Source organism: Prunus persica, chromosome G4 (genome assembly GCF_000346465.2).
Source record: "Prunus persica cultivar Lovell chromosome G4, Prunus_persica_NCBIv2, whole genome shotgun sequence".
Taxonomy (NCBI): Eukaryota; Viridiplantae; Streptophyta; class Magnoliopsida; order Rosales; family Rosaceae; genus Prunus; species Prunus persica.
The window spans coordinates 7,025,874-7,046,609 of NC_034012.1; the positions used below are offsets into that span (position 1 = coordinate 7,025,874).

Consider the following 20,736-nt stretch of genomic DNA (forward strand, 5'->3'; position numbering starts at 1 on the left):
CCTCTATTCGAGTTCAATCCCTTTCGCCGCACTATTCCAAACAAGACAATTTGCTGCCTATACATGAAAAAGTATATTCAAGACAATTCCTTTTTCCGTCGTCCTTTATGTTAATTTAACCACACAAAAATATATTCAACATGTGCATACCGTCCAATAGCCTCATTCCCACATGTTCACTTTTTTATAGTTTCTAAGAATTATAGAAAACTTAGGTATGGCTTAGTTGGAGGTGCATATATATGTTCATGTTTTCCCAAAAGTTATCATTTGGCTCATAATTGTATTTAATTAACACTAGAATGGGCATCATCATTCTATTCTTTGGTTCACACATATAGTTCAGAATTGCTCATCTCATCCCTCTTATAATAGAATGAATGCCCCACTCCAAAGAGGTAAGGAATGAAGCATTTCCAAATGGGTATTTTCCAATAATTTTACTTCAACCTAATGATTTAGAACTCTCTTGACCAAAACATAATGATTTAAAAACTCTAAGTCCTAAACCTGAATCTAAAACATGGATCACGAACTTCAAATTTCAAACTATAAATCTAAATTCAAAACACGAACCACAAACTTTAAATTTCAAACTTGGAATCTCGAGTCCTGAATTCTAAACTCGAATCTCAACACCTAGGACCTAAAAGTTAAAACCCCAAGCTTAGAGAATCAGGACCCCAAACTCACAAGACTAGGAGATTAATTTTGTGATGGTCTACTTTAAGAGATGAACCAACAAATTGAAACAAATGCTTGCCTTCACAAGGACATTGATTGATAAAGAAATCAAGAATGAATGAGAGAGGTAGGCCCACTATGATCCAAATCATAAATGTGATGGTGCCCATTGGCCAGTCCCAGTCCGAAGCCCAAGTGCCATTAACATTTCATGGACCAAACATGTATCCAAATCAATCCAATGTGGTGCAATTTTTCCAACAACCTATTAAGTTTCTATGTTTAAAAATAAAATAGAGAAAGGAGAGAGAAATGTTGTGGATAAAAATCCAAAAGTCTAAAGACAATGAAACATACCACATGTGTTGATGTGCACAATTGCTTGAAGGATCTAAGGCAATGTGGGCATTATGTGCCTCTCCCAACCAATGAAAGCCACACTTGAACCCTAATATAATACGAACAAAGAGAGCTTGGCTTCAAAGATCACTCAAACCTGAAAACCCATCAACATCATCAAACCCCCAGTCCCCATCCGCCGCTCCACCACCATTCATGCAACCTCCTCAACTCAATCGGTCATTCATTTCCCTTGATGCCGACCTTACACCATCGCCACCACTTGCCACTTGCTCTCATCTCCATCTCCCTAATTGGATTTTGGACCAACATCCGGCCCCACCCTCCTGTGGGCCCCCTTTTTTGCACTGTCATTATCAAACCCTCCACAGCCGGCCACGTTGACCATCTGGGCTCGAGGTTAAAATGGTATAATTTTGTGTTATATTATGTGGGGTGGGGCCCATTTTGGGAAGTGTGAGTTTTGTTGTTTGGACCGAGGACGAGAATCAAAAGAGGAGAGGAAGATACCGAGTACTAAACTAAAGTACTACTAAGTAAGGCGTGATGAGATTGAGATCCTTGTTTTTGGATTTGATTTTGATTAATTTGATCAGAGGCTCCGAGTAATTAATTAATTAATTATGTGCAAAGAAGATTTGGTAGATTTGTCCTATATGGAAGTGGGTGCAGAGCCTGCAGTCATTGAACCCACTTTACCATAATACCCTTGGGTAAAATTCACTAATATTTACAAGAAAATATTGTCCCATCATCGAGTGTGATTCATATGCTTCATATAAAGTGAAACAAAATAAGTGTGGTTCATATGCTTTTTGTTCCCTTCTCAAATATAATATATTAAACTTTATAGGGAATTATCAAACCAATAATATATAAGTTTTAAGGCAACTTATTGAGCGGCGAAATCGTACTTCGATTTAAAGTGGTCGTGACTTATAAGTTTTAGCATTTCATCTAATAAGGTAAAATATTGAAAGTTTTGTATTATTGGACTTACCTATGGTTATCAACAACATTCTATAATCTTAACGAGTATGTCATTAATTCAAGTGAATGAAACTTATATGATACTCAAAATTTGTATGGATCGTGTGAACATCTTTTGAGTCTCATATCAATTAGGAAAATTAGCTTATATAAACGATTGTAACCTATTAATAGATGACAAGTCATTTTAGAGACTCATGACTCTACGTATAAATCGTGAGTCAGACATTAAAGGTTAAAAACAGAGGTTTATCTCTATGTTCATGGATATGTCTCACCAGAACTAAGACATTACCCCAAGAACTAAAACTATCATTGTGTTCATACTACAAAAGTACAAAGTATATACCACACAGTGACTGTATACTTGCTAGCAACAAGAGCAAGCCAATAAACAGAATCAGAGACAATGCTTTTTGGTTTCCTTTAAAGGGTATTAGGGTCTTTTATCACTCAAGACATGTAAAAGGGACTAGACCAATCCACATAGGCCCCCTCTCTCTCCCTCTCAGTTGGGTAAGAGAGAGGCTGAGCAGCTCAAGAGAATAATGAATATAGAAATAAAACGACAAGAGAGAGAGACCTAAAGGGAGAAGAATAAAGTAATAGACAGGCCAACATGCGATAGTGTGGTTTTATTATATTACTACCATTCTCTGCCGTTGGACAGATAAGCTGTCCCTTTTGTCTCATCCCATTACAATACAGTAAAATCCAATCCAATCCAATCCTCCTCACTCTCCCAACCTTCCTATAATCTCTTCCTCTCTTAAAAAGCTCACAACCCTCAACCCCATTTTGATCATTCTCTCTTTCCATCTTCCAAAAACCAAGTAACTGATTTATGGGTTCCAAGGCAAGAAAGAAGCAGATATGGTGTCCACAGCCATTGACGCCGCTCATGGAAGGGCCAGACCCTGAAATGCAAGAGGAAGGAGGCAAGAAGGAGAGCTCTTGGGAAGTCATACGTGAATGGTTTAGGGCACAGAAGGGTGGGCTTCCTAATCCAGGGACTAATTTATCTACCTCAGGATATGGAAGTGGTGGTACTATTCCTGCCAAAAGGCAAGACCTAAGGCTGTTGCTTGGTGTGTTAGGCTGTCCCCTTGCTCCAATTCCCCAAGCCAATGACCCAATTGATCATCACCTCCTCCACATCAAGGACATCCCATTTGTAAGAAAATTCAATTATTTATCTCACACATTGGATTATATACATGTTTTGTTACTAATATTGATTAGTTAATTAATGTTGGGTTTTTGAAAAATATTGTGTAGGAAACTTCTATAGCGCATTACATTATACAGCAGTACTTGGCAGCCACAGGGTGCTTGAAGCAACAGAAGTGCAACAAAAACATGTATGCAAGTGGAAGTGTGAAGATGGTTTGTTGTGAAACAGAGGTTTCTGCCGGAAGAAATGTCAAGACTCTAGGAACAAGAAGTGGGGAAAGTGGGTGCTTTGTTCTTTGGCAAATGTTGCCTGGCATGTGGTCTTTGGAATTGGTGGTTGGAGGCAACAAGGTGGTGGCCGGTAGCGACGGCAAGACAGTTTGGAGGCACACCCCTTGGCTCGGTACTCATGCAGCCAAAGGTCCTCAACGCCCTTTGCGCCGCCTCATTCAGGTATACAACGTTCTTCTCATAATAATTTAAAATCATGCAAGAATTTAGAAAATTCTTTTATATTTGTGATTTAATTTGAACTATAAAGAGGCATGAACGAACCGTAACATTCAATTATTCCAAATAGCTTAGCTTTTGGGCTTTACCAAACAAAGATAGAGATTGAGGAACAAATCACAATCCCAATAAAATGGTATGTGGCTGACAATGATAGAGAAACTGTCTCGTGCTTTACCCTACAGACTTCTTTCTTTTTGAACAGCTCCAAAGGGACCTAAGAACGGCACGTGATTGCCGTTCTGACGTCATCTAAGGTCATATTATATGAACATCTTGGTCTTGGGATTACCACATACTGAACTAAAGTGTTTCTGTATTATTTGGTTGCTTTAACTTTTTCTTTTGCACTTTAGTGAATGCTGCCGGATCTAGTACATTATGGCTCCCTACTCTCTCTTTCTTTCTTTCTTCTTCTTCATTCTTTTCTTTTTTCTTTTGCTTTAGAGATGTTTCTTTTTGCACCAAAATTATATTGGCTAATATAGTATTGATTGTCACACCTGCAAAAATGTGTGGATACCTGTCGTTCACATGTGCATGAGTGATTGTGTCATCGTTGTTAATTTGCTCCAAAACAAGTAATTTAAAAAAGTGAGGATGTGCATCAAGCATTCAATATCACCATTCACAAGCTTAACCTTCATGTATACTCATAAACTTGATCAGCTATATCTTATGTTTTATTGCAGGGCCTAGACCCAAAGAGCACAGCAAGCTTGTTTGCCAAGGCACAATGCTTGGGGGAGAAAAGAATCGGAGAGGATGATTGCTTTGTACTAAAAGTTTCTGCCGATCGGGCGGCTGTGATGGAGAGAAGTGAGGGTCCGGCAGAGGTGATCAGGCATGCATTGTATGGCTATTTTTGCCAAAAGAGTGGCCTCCTCATATACTTAGAAGACTCACACCTCACTAGAGTTGAAGCCCCAGAAAATGAAACCGTCTATTGGGAGACCACCATAGGAAGCAGCATTGCAGACTATAGGGATGTGGATGGTGTGCTCATAGCTCATCAGGGCCGTTCGATCGCCACCGTCTTCCGGTGCGGTGAGGTGTCCATGGAGTACACAAGGACTAGAATGGAGGAAGCTTGGAGCATTGATGACGTTGTGTTTAACGTACCAGGGCTTTCCATGGACTATTTCATTGCTCCTGCGGATATATTGGACAGTACTCTACAATCACCATGATTAACTCTTCTTAAGTACTGATTAAAGCTTTAATTATTAGGATGTTAGTTTGTTTCTAATTACAAAAAATATTGGTGGTGGGTACACGTTGTTGATGATGTAATATTTTGGGTTTTTCTTCTTTTTCTTCAAGTGTATTATGTAATATGTAGTGGGCTTTGAAGTCATGACCAAGCTTAAAATGACAAATTCAAGCATGGGGTGGAATAAGGGATATGTTGTTGTATTCTAATCTAATGCCTTTTCTTTCTTTTTTTTCTTCAAGGATATGACCTTTTTTTAATTTCAGTTTTTGGCATATGATAGAAATGCAAGGATATGTCGTGTGAGTAGGAAACAAAAGTTATGTATTCTAATTCATCACTTATGGGTTCGAATTTAAGAGAATATTTGCTACCTTGAAAGGAAATGTTTTTTTGTCCAAATGTCTTTGTCGCTTATTCTGCAATTTCTCACAAAACTTTTATAATAAAACTATTTGTACCACGTTAGTAACATCTCTTATAAGTAGAGATCACTGTGAGAGATGTGACTAATAATATAATCATTTAGCGTTCTCCAAATTTTCAATTTGGGGAGATTAACATGAAATTATTATAAAAATACCATTTTGTCTCTGCATTTAACAGAAAATATAACAAAATTGACAGTAGGACCATTTGTCTTAACGAAAGTGAAGTTGAAGGACCACAAGAATCATATCAAAGTTTAAGAACCAAAATGCGAATCATATCAAAGTTTAGGGATCATTAGACCTAAAAACCCTAGTTTCTTTATCCTCTTTGGTGGCACATGTCTAGTTTACGTATCCTTATTTGGTAGCGTTGGCCCGAGTAAATTGTACTTTCTTACCTTTAGACACTTGGGCCCATACCTTAACCTGAACAACTGAGAAAAGAAAAGTGGAAAAGAGAGTTTGACTCCCTCAAACTTGGCCCAGTTATGAAACCCGCCATGTCCATGTTCTCACAGGCCCATACATACAACTGAGAAGCTTTGTTTCCAGAATAGCTAAAATGGAGCTCTCTTTTTTTCTTTTGATGATAAGGGAGCTTCTGTTCATACGAATAAATTTGACGTCAACAAAGTTTTTAACAAAATTAAGCAAAAAAAAAGGTAAACATGAATAACATATTAAACAAAGGCACCATCATATACACATAATAATATCAGAAATGTATGTTGTTAATCATCATAAAGTGCGATACATGTACTACGTTCTTTCGATTATTTACTCTCCAAGTGTTGTTCCAGTCCCATATATATGATCAAAAACTAAATGAATAGCTTTTATATCAAAGTTGAATCAGGGACTAGGGATTGTAGGTGGACATCTCTATATACTAGCTTAATTTAAGGTGTCTCTTTGTCTCCTTGTTCCCTTTTTCTTTAACATCAAAACAATATATATTTCAGGTGTCTCTTTATTTTCCAATTCGGATGTCTGTACGTTATTATTGTGCATATGCCAGTGTAAATAGGAGGGAAAATGAGGAGGAATAGTAGAAAATACATTGCATCCGTACAATAATAACGTCCGGATGTCCACATAGGAGACTTTATGTATATATGTTGGTATCGAGATGATATATTGCATGGAAGAAATGTTGATGGCTTCTTCTGTTTGCTCTTTTATTTCTCTCTCTTTTGGTGGGGGGTGAAAACATAGACAGCCAGTTCCATGAGCTAGTTTATAGGGGTCAAAATATGTGTACGAGAGAGAGAGAGAGAGAGAGAGAGAGAGAGAGAGAGAGAGAGAGAGAGAGAGAGCGATCTAGAGTAAGGGTGTGGGGAGGGGGGAGGACAAAAGAAGCTTCTGGAGGATACTTTGTAAGAAGCAGGAAATTCTTTACTAGACCCAAAGTTGTCAAATGAAGTAACAGAATCCAAAGTACTGCAAATGATTTGCATTTGCATGGAAGGATGTGCCTTGAACACCATATCATTACCATAATCATATGCTGATCATGATTCTGTGCATATAAATCTATAGCAAGAGAACCCAAATAACATTATTGCATGCAAACTGTGGTAATATTATTATTTTTTAAATAAAAATAAATTAACCAATCTAGCTATACACACATATATATAGCCATGAATCATCATCAGCAGCAGCTTTTAATGCAATAAGGAGTATCCCCTAGCTAGCTTTAACTTTGCCCACATAAAGATAGAAGCTTCCTCGAAATCTGCACGCGTGGGAGTGCGTTGTATTCTTTCCTTGCTTTTAGGCTTTATCATCTTTTCCTCTTCTCTCTCTCTCTCTCTCTCTCTCTCTCTCTCTTGAGTTGTGTCTATGTGGAGATCAGAGGGGGAGCTTTCCTGCCAACTTGCAGTGGCTAAATTTTCTCTGCAACCAATAAAGCTATGGTGGCACCACTTTCTTTTTCTACACCAAAGAGAAACCCGCTCTCACTCTGCATGGATCTAATTCTAATTAGTCTCTTAAATCCTCAAACGATTTCATCATCACTTGGGTCTTAATTTGTTGTTGTCATTTCATTATCTCACCTAATTATTTAGTTATTGCGTTAAACACATTAATTATCTTTGATAAGAGGATGAGGTCATGTATATATCTTTGTTGAGTAAAAAACAAAGGAAAAAAGATGAAAGGTACACTTGTTGTCGTCCTTGTATGACACCCAAGGAATGTGAAGTAGTAAAGAGTGAAAAAAGAGCATTGAAAGATAGATACTATTGGTCGGCTTCTATTGTAGAAAATTCTTTCTCATCTTTAAAAAGGAGCTCGCTCGACTCAAATAAACCCTTGTGATGATCTCTCGATCTATATCCTAGTTATTTTTTAATCAATTTTTTCTTTCTTTACTGTGATCTATGCATGTGTTCCTTCCCAGCTAGCTCATACTCATACGATCTTTTGCTTTATTGGGGTTTATAGTTTGTTAATTTTTCTTTAATTATCCCAATGGCTTTGTCTGCAATAACTAACTTGGACCAACTAACTTAAAAAGCAGCAGGACAGGACTGATAGTAGAACGCTTCCTGCTGCATGATCTAGAATAAACTTAACAAAATTCCTCCAAGACGTGCATGTCCTCACCTCTTAACCCTTATGAAAACCACCCATCAACTGTTAAATGACCTACATTATAACGAAAATGTCTAAATTCTGAATGAAAATGTCTAAATTAATACCTATGGGAGCAACCAAAAAAAAACTTGTCTATCCCAGGTTTTATGGACATTTCTCTTTATCTCTATCATCAAGTGATGAGAGAGATAGATAGAAAGGCGTATGCAACATGTCATGAAAGTTTTACTCCTATGGGAGACATGATATATATCGAAGTTGAAAAGTAGGAAGTTATATAACTTGCAAGTAAGGAACAATATATCAATTAAATAATGGCAAATTAAATTTTGTTTGCATGTACTTTGCTTTCTCAATCAGATATCTTAATAAAGAAAGAGAACATCTTCAGGTTGCATCATCTAATTAAACAGGAGATAGTGATATTAGTGAGACAACATTGCACCTTGCTAGTCATAGTTTTATTCATGTCTAGATCAATTTTCCATGACATCCATGGAAATCTGGAAATTAAGTATCAAGGAGTTACAAGGATATCACACTAAGTTATAAATGTACTGGTAAAATTAACAATGTAACTTTATAGGTTTGCCATGCAAGGCATTTTATCATACTTTACTTTAGTAGAACCCTAATGTGACCTACTCACCTTCGTGACCACTCTGACAAGACCCCAAAAAAAAAAAAAAAAACTTCATGATCATGATCAAAACCCTAGATCGATCTCATTCTTCAAATCTTAATATCAATTAATTTTTTAGCTCACCCAAAAGGTGAATTTCTTCCTTGTCGAACACCGGTGTTGATCATGGGGTTCATCCTGTCGGAGCCTAGTGGTGTTCGCCGTGGTGAAGGCCTTTCCAGTTTATTTGCCGAGTCAAACTTCTTGTCTTCTCCTTGGATCATTGGCTTGGATTCGTAGATGTCCGAAATGGAATCCATCTCCGAGCCTCTCTCAATGGACGGTGGTGCAATCTGAATTGAATCTGACGATTTGAAGGGATCATCCTGAGGTCCAAGACATGAGGCAGCTGTTCCCAAATCTTGAAGCCGGAGATCATCAGACCAAATCAAAGGGCTCTTGCCACTACCACTATAAGGACTAGGCCTCTTCTTGGGTCCCAAGCAAATGCTATTGTCATTGCTTGGCATGAAACTGTGATCAAGAGGTGGCCTGTCCAAGTTCTGTTGAAGATCAAGGTGGTCTCCTCCATATATGTTAAGGTCTTGAAATGATGGAAAATTGAGAGGAGAGTTGAAATCTTTCAGAGCTCCCATGTCAGCAGGATTGACACCTTGATTTCCAATATTACCCTTGTAGCTTCCTGCTGCAGCTGCCATGTTGTTCTCACCAGCAAGGGTTTGACAGGCCTTTTCTAATATGCTTTGCATGTACTTTCCCTGAGCCTCAATTCTCAACTGCAGGTGTTTCTGGACCTGTTATATATTAATTAAAATCAAGATCACAAGATCATACATGAAATAAATATATAAAACCTTTCTTTTATCATCATTTAAAGAAGAGGTACTTTAATTATTTTTTTGCATGTGTGTTTAGTTACCTCCAATTGTTCATGCAGTCTTCTCTGCACCTCCATTTGCATCCTAATTGCATCAACCAAGTGGCAATTAATACTGTTATATGCAGTTTTTCACATACATTCCACAAGAAAATTCGAATCCCCCAGCCCCAACCAAGCATGAAAGGAAATACTTAGGCAATTTTTTTGGTTAAAAAGAGATAAAAAAGAAACACAAACAACTTCTTGGTTGGATGGATAAATTCCAAGAAAGATTTAGAAATCATTTTGTTCTTGAAAAAGAAGAAGAAAGACCGAATACATACTCATTCATACTGCGGCCGATCATGGCAGAAGAAGATGCACTATTTCGTTGAAGATCCAGGGGAGATGCTGCCATGAAAATTAATAAACAGAGATCAGATATTCCAAAAAAGAATTGTGGAACGAAGGCGCAGTCCAAATTCAAGAGCTTATAGTTTGTAAGGAACCCTAGAAAGAATTGTCATGCGTCTCATACCATGATCCTTAAGCGAGTGATCATTGAATTCCTTGTGAGGTTGCTTTCCGAGCCTAAATTTCTATTCAGGTAGGGAAACAAAAGAATTTAATGAAAAGAGAGAAAAAGAAATATCGTCAAGGCAAACCGAAAATTGGAATGTTGTAAAAGTGAAGCAAAGAAAAAGATGATAAAGTTCGAAAAAACATCGTGTGTAGGCAAATTAAACCTGGAGGTGGCTCTTGAGGTGGTAAAGTGTAAGACCCTTCACACCCATAACCCTCATGATAGTCTTGGGTGTAGCTTCTGAAAAAATAAGAGAAGAAATGAGCAGATGTAACATAATTAATAAATTTGGATGCATGAAAACTATAAATTGAAGGTGAAGGTTATAAGTAGTACTGTCTGGTCCTCCAAGCTGAGTGACAGCATCAACAAAACGTTCATGGAGCTCAACGGTCCATCGGAGGCGGGGCTTAGGGTCAGTGGTGAGGACAAGACCAGAGTCCCCTTGGACACACATGGGTCTGTCATGAGAATTCATAGTTGATGGCTTCTTGTGGTGTTGGTGTGGGTGTTGGAACATTATTCTCTTTTTTTTCCTTTTTTTTTTTCTCTCTCTCTTTCTTTCTTTCTCTCTCAGAGCTGGGGGCTCTGGGAATACCGAGAGATTCAAGAACAAATGCGATGCAAATAGGGAAGAATAGGGTGCGTTTTTGAAGAAGAGGAGGTGGGCTGCCTTTGGTTTCTCTCAAGTACTGGAAAGAAAGCAAGGGGGACAAGCTAACCTTGTAGTATAAAAGAAAAAATAATAATATAAAAAAAGAACAAAGAAAATTAAAGCACACCTATTCTACAATGTGCTGGCCTTCCTTTGCCAAAAGGTACTCTCTCTCTCTCTCTCTCTCTCTCTCTCTCTCTCTCTCTCCGGTAATTCTACGCTAAATATACTTATGCCGGAATTATCATGGTATAATGTGAATTAGAGTGTATTAGTTTGAGTGGTTTTTCTGAGATTGGTATGTGTATCTTTTGTTATATCTCCAAAAGAGGAGATCTTTGTGGTGTTATATATTCTGTTAGCATGTGAAGCTTTATTTTTCGCATTAAGATATGAGTGAGACCCCTCATGGCAATGATGATGGGCAGTATGTTGTACCTTTACCCTTCTTTTTTCTGAACCATGTATATACATATAAACCCTGCATGTTGCCCTCCCAGTCAATAATTATATATCTAAGCGCGCACACACACACACATATATATATATATAGAATCCTGGGCACACATCCTTTGAACCAGTAACCTATCAAGCATGGTGTTTAGAACACAAAGATTAATATATCTTTATGTCATTACCAACAAAAAGGTTTCAATGACAGCAAAATTTCTGATGAAGGGACTAATGATCATTGCCATTGTCATATGTTTGTATTATTTTTCTAGTTTTTTTTACACTTTTTTCTTGCTCCTAGATTTCATTCAATGAGTGCTTAATTAGAAGTAGGTTTTTTTCAATTAAATATATGGTTACAATTATATTTAGCCTCTGTCTTTTTGGAAGATTCTGAATCTGTCATTACTTGAATGGTGTAGAGATCATTGTATCAAGCTTTTGAGGCATATGATTACAAGAACTTTGTTTCTATATCATTCAATTCTAATTAGATCTCATAATATGATTTAAGAAAATTAAAGATTAACAATATGAATGCGATTTTCTATCGTGGAAGAGAAAGCACTAAAAAACAACAAAATATGGAACCGAAAACTTTAGGGGTCTGTGGTTGGTAATATATGAGGACGTGAACATCAATGCATAAAAGTATTGTAATGTGAAGCTTTTGATGACCGGAGGGTAGGGGACCTTAGCCTTAGTCCTTCTAAAGCTTTGCTGGGCCTCAATCCCTTATCTCACTTTCCTGGAATTGAAGATGAAGACTGCTCTGCCATGCATTTCTTCTCCAATCCAAATCACAACAAACAAAACAACCCAAGTAAGGTCAACCCAATAAGTTGCCTCAAGGCCCCACTCACACTCTACTAAAGGATGTAAAATTAGAATGAGTATAACAACTTGAGCCTTGGACCCAAGAGAATTAAAAGGAAAAATAAATGTCAGTCAGAGATTTAGAATTCAAATTTTATAGACGAGAGTTGTTAAGAAACGAAAAAAGAAGCAATCTTTTGTATAATCGTACATATATGCCACTCCACAGAAGTAATACATACAATTTACTTTTGTTGTAAAAAAAAATTCCTACGATTTAGTATTTGCCCCAATCTCAGTTGGGAATCAATGCTTTCTTCTTTGACAATCAAAGGAAGATTCTTCTCCCAAAAATCTAGAACACCATGAGTTACACAAAGCTCATTATTTTAAGATACAGAACAATTTACGACCGTCCCATCTTGTTGTATATGTATGATTTGGTCCTACCGAGTAAAAGATGTTGACCAGGTCCTACCAAATTGTTCAAATCAAAACCTATGCATGCAAGCCAGGTAGGAAATCAAACATTGCAGCATAGATTGATTTTTGGGGGTTCTTTCCTAGATTTTGACCCTCCCCACCACCCTTTGCATGTAAACGAAAATGCTTTATAATTTGGCACCTCTCCTGGACTCCTATCCAAATGTGTGAGGAAACAAAGCTTTGCATTTAGAATTGGAGATGCTTCTTTTAGACAATTGGCACAAAATTGGCTGGACCTTTTATAATTATAATCAAGCAAAGTTGGGATTTAACTTTTAGTTGGTAATAATGGGAACTTCAAAGCCAAAACCCAGTGGAAAAGTGGGTTGGCTTAGTGTTAAGGGCATGTTTGCTTCAATTTCAAGCATCTTTATGTGATCTATAGAGAATCATTCTTTAAAATGAATATATTCCTTTGAAGGTGAATTTGTGGGACCCTACTTTATGTACAATTTGAATACTTTACAAAGCTTCCCGCTTTTCTATCGAGTTCCCAAGAAGGATTGGACAGCATGCATGCATGCATGGTGCATCATCACCATCACCCCATGTCGATGTAGCAACTCGAACTCACTCAATTATTCTTTTTATACAAGCGATATTGAGGGGGATTCGAACACATGATTTAATGATTTAGTTGACAAAAGAAAAAAATCAATGAATTTTGTTTTAAGTAGAGATGGTGCAGATGATGGATGAGAAAAGAAAACATATTTGATCTTGAAAGCATATATAACATTGGGGAATATATGACATTCCATTGTCATATTCACAGCTTTTGCAGAGGATATATTAAATTAATTTCCACAAACTAAATCACTTCAGAAAACAGAGGCTGACCTAGACTTAACTTGCTTTTCTTGACATTTACTATCTTTTGCTAAGTGAAGAAAAAATAGACACAAAAAACGGCGACTGAAAAGTTTGATTCTTATGGAATTTGGATTAGCTAGCCCAATACGATTGATTTGGTGTAGAACTTCAGTACAGCCTCAAGCTGGGTGAGCTCAATCTGTAGTCCGTACCACACATTGGACATATTCTTTCAAAGAGTGTTTGCTAATACACCCAGACATTTGATCACTACACCCTAAACCATATAGCTACACCCCTTTCAGCCATTGAGTTTGGGCTTGGACCAGAAGAAATCTAACCCCTTGCCTCCATTCTAAACCTCCAGGTTCTGTTTTCAATCAACAAAAAACCAACCTCAAGGTTCTGATTAATTGAAAGCCCACCCCAATTCTCTAACAAGTCTGCTTAAATCATCCTCCTTACTTGGGCATTGCGCTTTTGTAACTTACCATGGATTTCAATTAGTACAGAAACTTTATTAACAAAAAAAAAAAAAGAGGAACAATTATAATAGAAAGATCAAAACTAAATTTTATTTCTGTGCTGCAAAATTACATCAAAACTTAATACAAAAAGAGACTTATTTTTCTACAAAAGAGACTTATTTTTCTGTTCTCGCAGAACTACCTCAAAACTAAACACTTATTTTTTTTTTCCAATACAACACATTTTTCATTTTTGAAGCAAAAGCAACTTTCGTTTTAAGCTTGGCAAGGATCCAGCAAGAAACCAAGCACATCAGTTACTGCTCATATTCCCCAGGCACACGTATTTAACCTGCAACACAGTATTTAGAATTACCTTAATATTACGCACAGAACTAAGAAGTACGCCTATGTATCTTGCCTACAAGATAGAATTTTCGACTTCTTAAACAATATGGCAGGAATAGCACACAATTTTTTGATTAATTCAGGATCAAAGAAATGACTAAGTGAAGGAAAAAGAGTATACAGACCAGCATAAGTATATGAATTTCTAGCTGCACACATGCAAGTGCATTTGTGTAAATGTGCATACATATCCATGCCGACGTCATATTTTCTAGATTGTATTAGATTCTTTGTTTTTGTTTTTCCCAAAATGACAACATTCAGAGTAAACAAGTGATAATGGCTATTTTACAACATTTGAACTACTGATGCATGCCATTTGGGTTTCTTTTGTTAAGCATGGTAAAAGGGATCTCTTGTACACTTACTTCCAAATATTCATCCATCCCATACTTGGAACCTTCCCTTCCAAGACCAGACTGTTTGACACCTCCAAAGGGAGCCACCTTCATTCATACAGATAATCATGAATACACCGATATGTTATTTAAAAATGAAACTGCTGGTGGATGCAGTGTGGGACCCACCTCTGTTGAAATTATGCCTTCATTGACACCGACAAGTCCATATTCAAGAGCTTCAGAGACACGCCATGAACGTTGAACATTATTTGTAAATATGTAAGAAGCTAACCCTGTATATGCATGCAGGAGAATTTGCTGATGAGTAGCAAAACAGAATTTTAAATGGAAATATCACCATTTTCCTTAAGGTCCTAATGGACGTATCAAAATATGAACGGATGCTCAAAAAAGAACCTGCAGTGGTGTCATTAGCAATTCGGATAGCCTCGTCCTCAGTTTTGAAACGCAAAAGGGGTGCGACAGGCCCAAATACTTCCTCTCTGAGCCAAGACAATGTTTTCAGTGCACAGGTAATAATCTACTCAATGGAACAGGAGGCAAAAGTTGTTGAGCACAACTAGGCAAAATTTTGCAGACCCAAAAGAAGTCATAAAGAAAGTAATAAGTAGAAGCTAACCACCCTGGTGATCATGTCACCCACAATAATGAGTGTCACGGTTCATTAATTCAAATAATCAAATCAACCAACAATTTGGTTATGTCATTTAAATGTCTAAAATAAAGCAAAATTTTATCCAAGTGTTTACCTTGCTATTAGCATATCATTCTTGACATCACTGAGAACTGTAGGCTCATAAAAGGTCATTCCAAGGCTATGCCTTTTGGCCCCAAGAACAACTTTTGCTCCCTTCAAAAGATTAATTATTAAAGAATCGAAGGTCATTGTTTCTCATCAAAATAATAAAAAAAGTTTCAAAGAAAAGGTTCATTCATTCTATGCCCTCAAGCTCAAGTAATGTTGAATAAATGAGAAACTGTAGAAATCTGTGGAAAAGTAACATAACAGCAACGAGGAAGATCAAAATGCAGATATGGTTTGATCCAACATATCTTAGTTCCAATCAACTGGAATGTAGCAACAAAGTCAAACTTCTACATTTGTTATTCAAGGTCAAGTTAAATATTCTTATGACACCACCTACATAGCAACTGAATCAATAGAAAATGCAGAAAACCAACCTTTGATATAGCATCTTGAATAAATGATTCAACCTGTGATGTGAATTCCCAAAGTGACATACAGATATCAGTAAAGTGAAGGGGGGAGCACAGACATAATGGAATTACATATTTGAATAGAAAAGCAAACCTTTTGTACTGCTGCTTCATTGATTAGTGGACCCTGCAATGAAATGAAAACAATACGTTAGACTATGATTTTAAAGCTTGAGTAACTTCTGGTTGAATTTTATTATCCAGGGGAGGCTTTGTCTTCAGATTATCATTTTCAGGTCAGATAATATAGAAAATATCAAAAGTCAACCTACACGATGTAATTTATGGTTATATAGGGGTGACTCCAAGCGTATTCCCTGGAAACCAAAAACCACCTAAAAAGAAATGACAGCAAATGCATGAATGAGACTACCTGGGCCACACCTTCACTAAAGCCATTCCCAACCTGCATATTCTGGACAGCTTTCGCAAAAGCATCCCTAAATTTATCATAGATACCTGAACAAATAACAATCTACTTAGAAATCAGCATTATCCCTTTGGAGTCTTAATGCATAAGAAACTGAGCAAGAAACCAAAATCAGATCAGAAATTATAGTCAAAAGCTGGTTTTGTGTACACAAGCATGAGAGCCTTAAGTAATATAATCAGAATCTAGCACTAACGTCAAAGCTACCCACTCCAGTCTGCATACATAATCTTATTTTTCGATATGACAAAAAAGGCTAGTATATCAATAGGAAAGGTTGGAGCTCTTGGAAAACAATTCTTACTGACAAAAATCTTTAGTTTAAAAAATGAACGCCTTCACTATCCCCATGTACCATTACTTGAGTAAAATTAATAGTCCCCTCTTAGTAATTGCATATTATAGCTCTTTAATATATATATATATATACAGAAAATCATTGAGCCATGTCTCATTGTCTATTTTATTGGCGATAATGATTGTTTACCATCTGAAGTCCTTCAAAAAATACAGGATATCCTTCCAATTCACAAAATTTGGTGTTTAAAGGATTCTTGTAACAAGGAATTTTATGAAATCTTATATTTGCCACTGGAAATCAGCTGCTAACGTGTAGTCTCAGCATCTCTACACCAGGGAGCACTATCTTAACTAGATATTAATACAGACTGAATAACAATATGGTTTCAAACAGTCAAGCATAAGTTTGTAACTTATTAATTGAATGTGTTTCCATCATACCTTCTTGTACTAGAATCCTATTTGCACAAACACATGTCTGTCCAGTATTACGAAACTTTGCTGCAAGCTACAAAACAAATTGCACACTTGATGGTTCAGCCAATGAATGTAACAGAAGAAAAGATTCTTTGTGTTCAACTATCAAACATAAATAATTAAACAAGGTGAAATAGTCAAATAAATAAGAACATATCTAATATGAAAGCAACAGTTTTACTTACAGTTCCTTTTACCGCCACATCCAGGTCTGCATCGTCAAAGACTATGCAGGGTGCATTGCCACCAAGCTCAAGAGATACCTAACATAATCAAGAAACAATAGCAATTAACCACATAATGATTCCTCAAACCTCACTATTTAGCATATACACTTATCATTTAGCCTATATATTTACCTTTTTGACAGTCGCAGCTGCACCAGCCATCAGCTTCTTTCCAACTGCTGTTGAGCCTGTGAAAGTGATCTTTCTTACCTGAATAAGTTATATCAATCAAGAATGGTTAATGTTTTATATTTTCTATAGCTATAGAAAATTGAATTATGGTGTCCCACGGAGAGGGACCGCATTATGTATGAATTATAAAACCTGCGAACTTGCAAGTAAAGCATCCCCAATTGCTGAAGCATTTCCCATAACCACGTTCACCACACCCTGTATCAGAAATGGTAAACACCATTAGAAACAGAAGAGGCAGTAAAAGTTGTGATGACTGAAGCAACAAAAAGTTTAGGGATGCGATGCTCTTTAGAGAATATGTAAAATCAGCAAGTAGCTATTACATGACATGTCTCCTTGTGCATCAGGATTGATCTTTCTAAGAAGAAAAATGGTCAATATTCAACATCATGAAATAGATAACTATAAAGCAAGTGATGGTTGAATCTCCAAAAGGATATTTGGTCTCAACTATTCATTATCTTTAGAAGAGTGAAGAAAAAAAGCACACTTTCTGGCCATGATGGCAAAAGTCTTTACGAATTTGTATTATATTATCAAAGCATGAACACTTAAAGCTTTATAAGTACATTTCCATGCTCAAATTTGTTATATCTCCAATTCTAAAGCAAACAGCGCAGACATTTGTTACATGCACCATTCATACAACTCTAATCACGAGCACACAAATACTTGTAGCACTAAGCAATAAATTAAGAAATTCATTTCCAGCACAGAGCCGACATATGACAATCTACATTATATGTCACGCTTGAGAGTAATATTATCCACAACTGCAAGGCCAAATGAAAAACAACGTGCATTATACTAAATAAGAAGTGTGCTTGTGTGTGTGCTCAAACATATAAGAAATATTACCGGTGGTATTCCAGCTTGAAGGGACAGCTCAGCTGCTGCTAAAGCTGTGAGGGGTGTAAGTTCAGAGGGTTTTATGACCACTGTACAGCCACATGCAAGAGCAGGACCAACCTGAAACAAGTGTGGAGCAGAACAGGAGATTTTTGTGAATGACAATCATGCGCTAAAAAGGTCGGAGTTCTTCTACTTAACAAATTCTACACCATTAAAATATCTTAAAAATACCTTGCGGGTAAGCATAGCCAACGGGAAGTTCCAGGGAGTAACTGCACCAACAACACCAACAGGCTGCAAAAGAAAATTTAATAAGAGATCAAAGAATAGAAACAGAAGTAAATCCAGCGCCCTGCCCTCCACCCCAAAAGAAGGCCAAATATCATTTTTTGTATTTTTATGCTAAAGTTCATAGTAGCACTTAGAAACCCTACAGTTGCGCATTAGAGGGATATTGAAGAGTTTTGTATTATTGTACTTGCATGTTTGGCCAGCAAATTTAGCATCAATGGAAATGTACCTTTGTGCTTTTCCCTTTTCTTTTTTTTTTCTTTCAGATTTATTTGACAAACTCCTCAAAAATATATTCTCAACATTTGGCTACCGGATGAACTAGTTGTAATTTGGAGTAATTATATAGGCCATACAAAATTCAAAGAAACATATAAGTTCACCTGCTTCAAAACAAACAACCGTCGATCAGAAAGAGTTGGTGGTATGATATCACCATATACACGTTTTGCCTCCTCAGCATACAACTCAATAAACCCGGCCCCGTAACTCACCTGTAATAAGAGTTTGAAATTTGAATCACATGATGAAAGTAAGATGCAAAGCTACAGCTAATTGCTTAAATCCCTTAAACAGAAGTCTGAAATAGGATACCTCGCCAATGGCTTCTTTTAGAGGTTTCCCTTGCTCCAAGGTAATGAGTTGTCCAAGCTCTTCTTTGTGGGAAATTAGTAGATCATACCTTGAGAGATGGGAAGGAATATAAATATCAAGAACAAATGAAATTTTTTACAAAACCAGATATAGAATCACAGGACAGCAATTATACCATTTCCTTAGACATTTGCTCCTTTCAGCAGCAGTAAGCTTGCTCCAAGCTATACACAGGATAATAAGTTCAGATACTTAAATTAGTAAAAGAATTTTTTACAACCTCAGGCTATGTTAAACAGATGTCATCTACATTTGCATGATAATAAACGCATAAGCACGATTAGCTCAGTTTATGGAAGTACGCTAAATGCAGTAGATAAATTTCTTCAACTGTCTAACGTAATCACAAATTCACAATGTGGATTAGTTCCCATACAATTAAATGCACCATAGGCTGAAGATATTGCATCATTTGTCTCCTTTTGACCCATGCATGGGACAGTTGTTATTACTTCGCCAGTTGCTGGATTGTGAACCTGCCATGATATGAAATAGAAGTGATTTCTGAAAACATCGAGGAGAGGAACGAAAGATGCAGTGTGAAGGTTGGTAGGTGGACCCAACAGAACTAATATTTAATTAAGTATGGTCATAAGTAGGTGCTCCTATCTCAAACAAACCACATGTAATCAAAAGAAAATGAGGCATGAAACCAGCAATATTCAGAACAGATAACATTTATAGATTTAATGTAAAGATCATCCAAGGGCACATGTATCAGAGGAAACGAAGAGGTTCCTAGCTCATACCTGTATGGTTTTCCCATCATATGCATCAGACCATTTCCCTCCGATAAGGCCCTGGCTACGTAATAGGCCAGAACTACTAAGCCGAGAAGCAAAACTTTTTACATCCATGCTAATCTGACAAAGAATCCCCCATTCAAACATTAACATATTGATAAATACTACTTTAAGATAGAAAATTCTACAAATAAATTGTAGAATAACACAAGTTCAACATGTACCATTATTGAATATTAAGAAGAGAACCCCAAACATAATTAAACAAAAGTACTAGAGTAGAAAGAAAAAAAAATCTCATTTGCAACAACAAATAATGCTTTTATATACAAAATTTTGAAGGAATGGAGAAAAAAAAAATTAGATATTAAACCTCTGCCCATGTCAGGACTATAACAACATTTGATATCACCATGTATGCATCAGTCCTTCTATTGATATTTCTATGCACTGATTTTTATATATCTATGCATGTCTGAGCACACAGTCGAAAATGCAAGGGACGCATATTAGCATTTTGTGGTTCCAATATAAACTGGAAAGCTCCTTCAACATCCCAAACATTAGCAACAACCATATTCAATCAAACCCAATATCACACAGACCCATCTCGATGACAAACAAAACAATCTAAGGCAGGCTTTAAAACTAAAACTCATGACTATTTTGAATGAAATTAGAAATTTAACAAACAGAACAATATTTCTTGTGCAACATTGACTCTTGATTTTCAATCAACCACCTCAAATTCAAAACTTGATCTTTTCATCAACATTTACAATCAAACCAAGCATATGCATATTCATTCATGATCATATCAGCCTAGGGCCAGATCACCG

At 36.7% G+C, this 20,736-nt stretch overlaps 3 protein-coding genes across 4 annotated transcripts in view; 1 reads left to right on the forward strand and 2 right to left on the reverse strand.

Moving 5' to 3' along the window:
• LOC18779610 lies at window positions 2,695-5,311 on the forward strand. The gene is made up of 3 exons (XM_007211343.2): window positions 2,695-3,208; window positions 3,313-3,660; window positions 4,410-5,311. Exons 1-3 carry the CDS (start codon window positions 2,879-2,881, stop codon window positions 4,905-4,907), a joined length of 1,176 nt encoding a protein of 391 aa, XP_007211405.1. The 5' UTR covers window positions 2,695-2,878; the 3' UTR covers window positions 4,908-5,311.
• LOC18778208 (myb family transcription factor APL) lies at window positions 8,391-10,901 on the reverse strand. Its single transcript, XM_007211401.2, has 6 exons — window positions 10,387-10,901; window positions 10,214-10,290; window positions 10,006-10,066; window positions 9,812-9,878; window positions 9,528-9,570; window positions 8,391-9,402 (listed from the first exon to the last, which is right to left on the reverse strand). The coding sequence occupies exons 1-6, from the start codon at window positions 10,568-10,570 to the stop codon at window positions 8,728-8,730; spliced, it is 1,107 nt and encodes a 368-aa protein (XP_007211463.1). The 5' UTR covers window positions 10,571-10,901; the 3' UTR covers window positions 8,391-8,727.
• Window positions 13,821-20,736, reverse strand: part of LOC18778265 (succinate-semialdehyde dehydrogenase, mitochondrial) — a 7,903-nt gene continuing 987 nt past the window's right edge. For both annotated transcript variants that reach the window (XM_007213680.2, XM_007213681.2), the window contains exons 2-20: window positions 19,904-20,017; window positions 19,531-19,630; window positions 19,270-19,318; window positions 19,095-19,182; window positions 18,884-18,994; window positions 18,441-18,503; window positions 18,216-18,326; window positions 17,487-17,552; window positions 17,295-17,372; window positions 17,121-17,198; window positions 16,900-16,966; window positions 16,102-16,187; window positions 15,823-15,855; window positions 15,693-15,725; window positions 15,260-15,360; window positions 14,907-14,992; window positions 14,676-14,782; window positions 14,517-14,594; window positions 13,821-14,092 (exon numbers count right to left, since the gene is read on the reverse strand). In XM_007213680.2, the coding sequence (XP_007213742.2) occupies window positions 14,054-14,092; window positions 14,517-14,594; window positions 14,676-14,782; window positions 14,907-14,992; window positions 15,260-15,360; window positions 15,693-15,725; window positions 15,823-15,855; window positions 16,102-16,187; window positions 16,900-16,966; window positions 17,121-17,198; window positions 17,295-17,372; window positions 17,487-17,552; window positions 18,216-18,326; window positions 18,441-18,503; window positions 18,884-18,994; window positions 19,095-19,182; window positions 19,270-19,318; window positions 19,531-19,630; window positions 19,904-20,017 (1,488 nt within the window). In that variant the 3' untranslated portion in view covers window positions 13,821-14,053. The remainder of the gene's footprint in view (window positions 14,093-14,516; window positions 14,595-14,675; window positions 14,783-14,906; window positions 14,993-15,259; window positions 15,361-15,692; window positions 15,726-15,822; window positions 15,856-16,101; window positions 16,188-16,899; window positions 16,967-17,120; window positions 17,199-17,294; window positions 17,373-17,486; window positions 17,553-18,215; window positions 18,327-18,440; window positions 18,504-18,883; window positions 18,995-19,094; window positions 19,183-19,269; window positions 19,319-19,530; window positions 19,631-19,903; window positions 20,018-20,736) is intronic.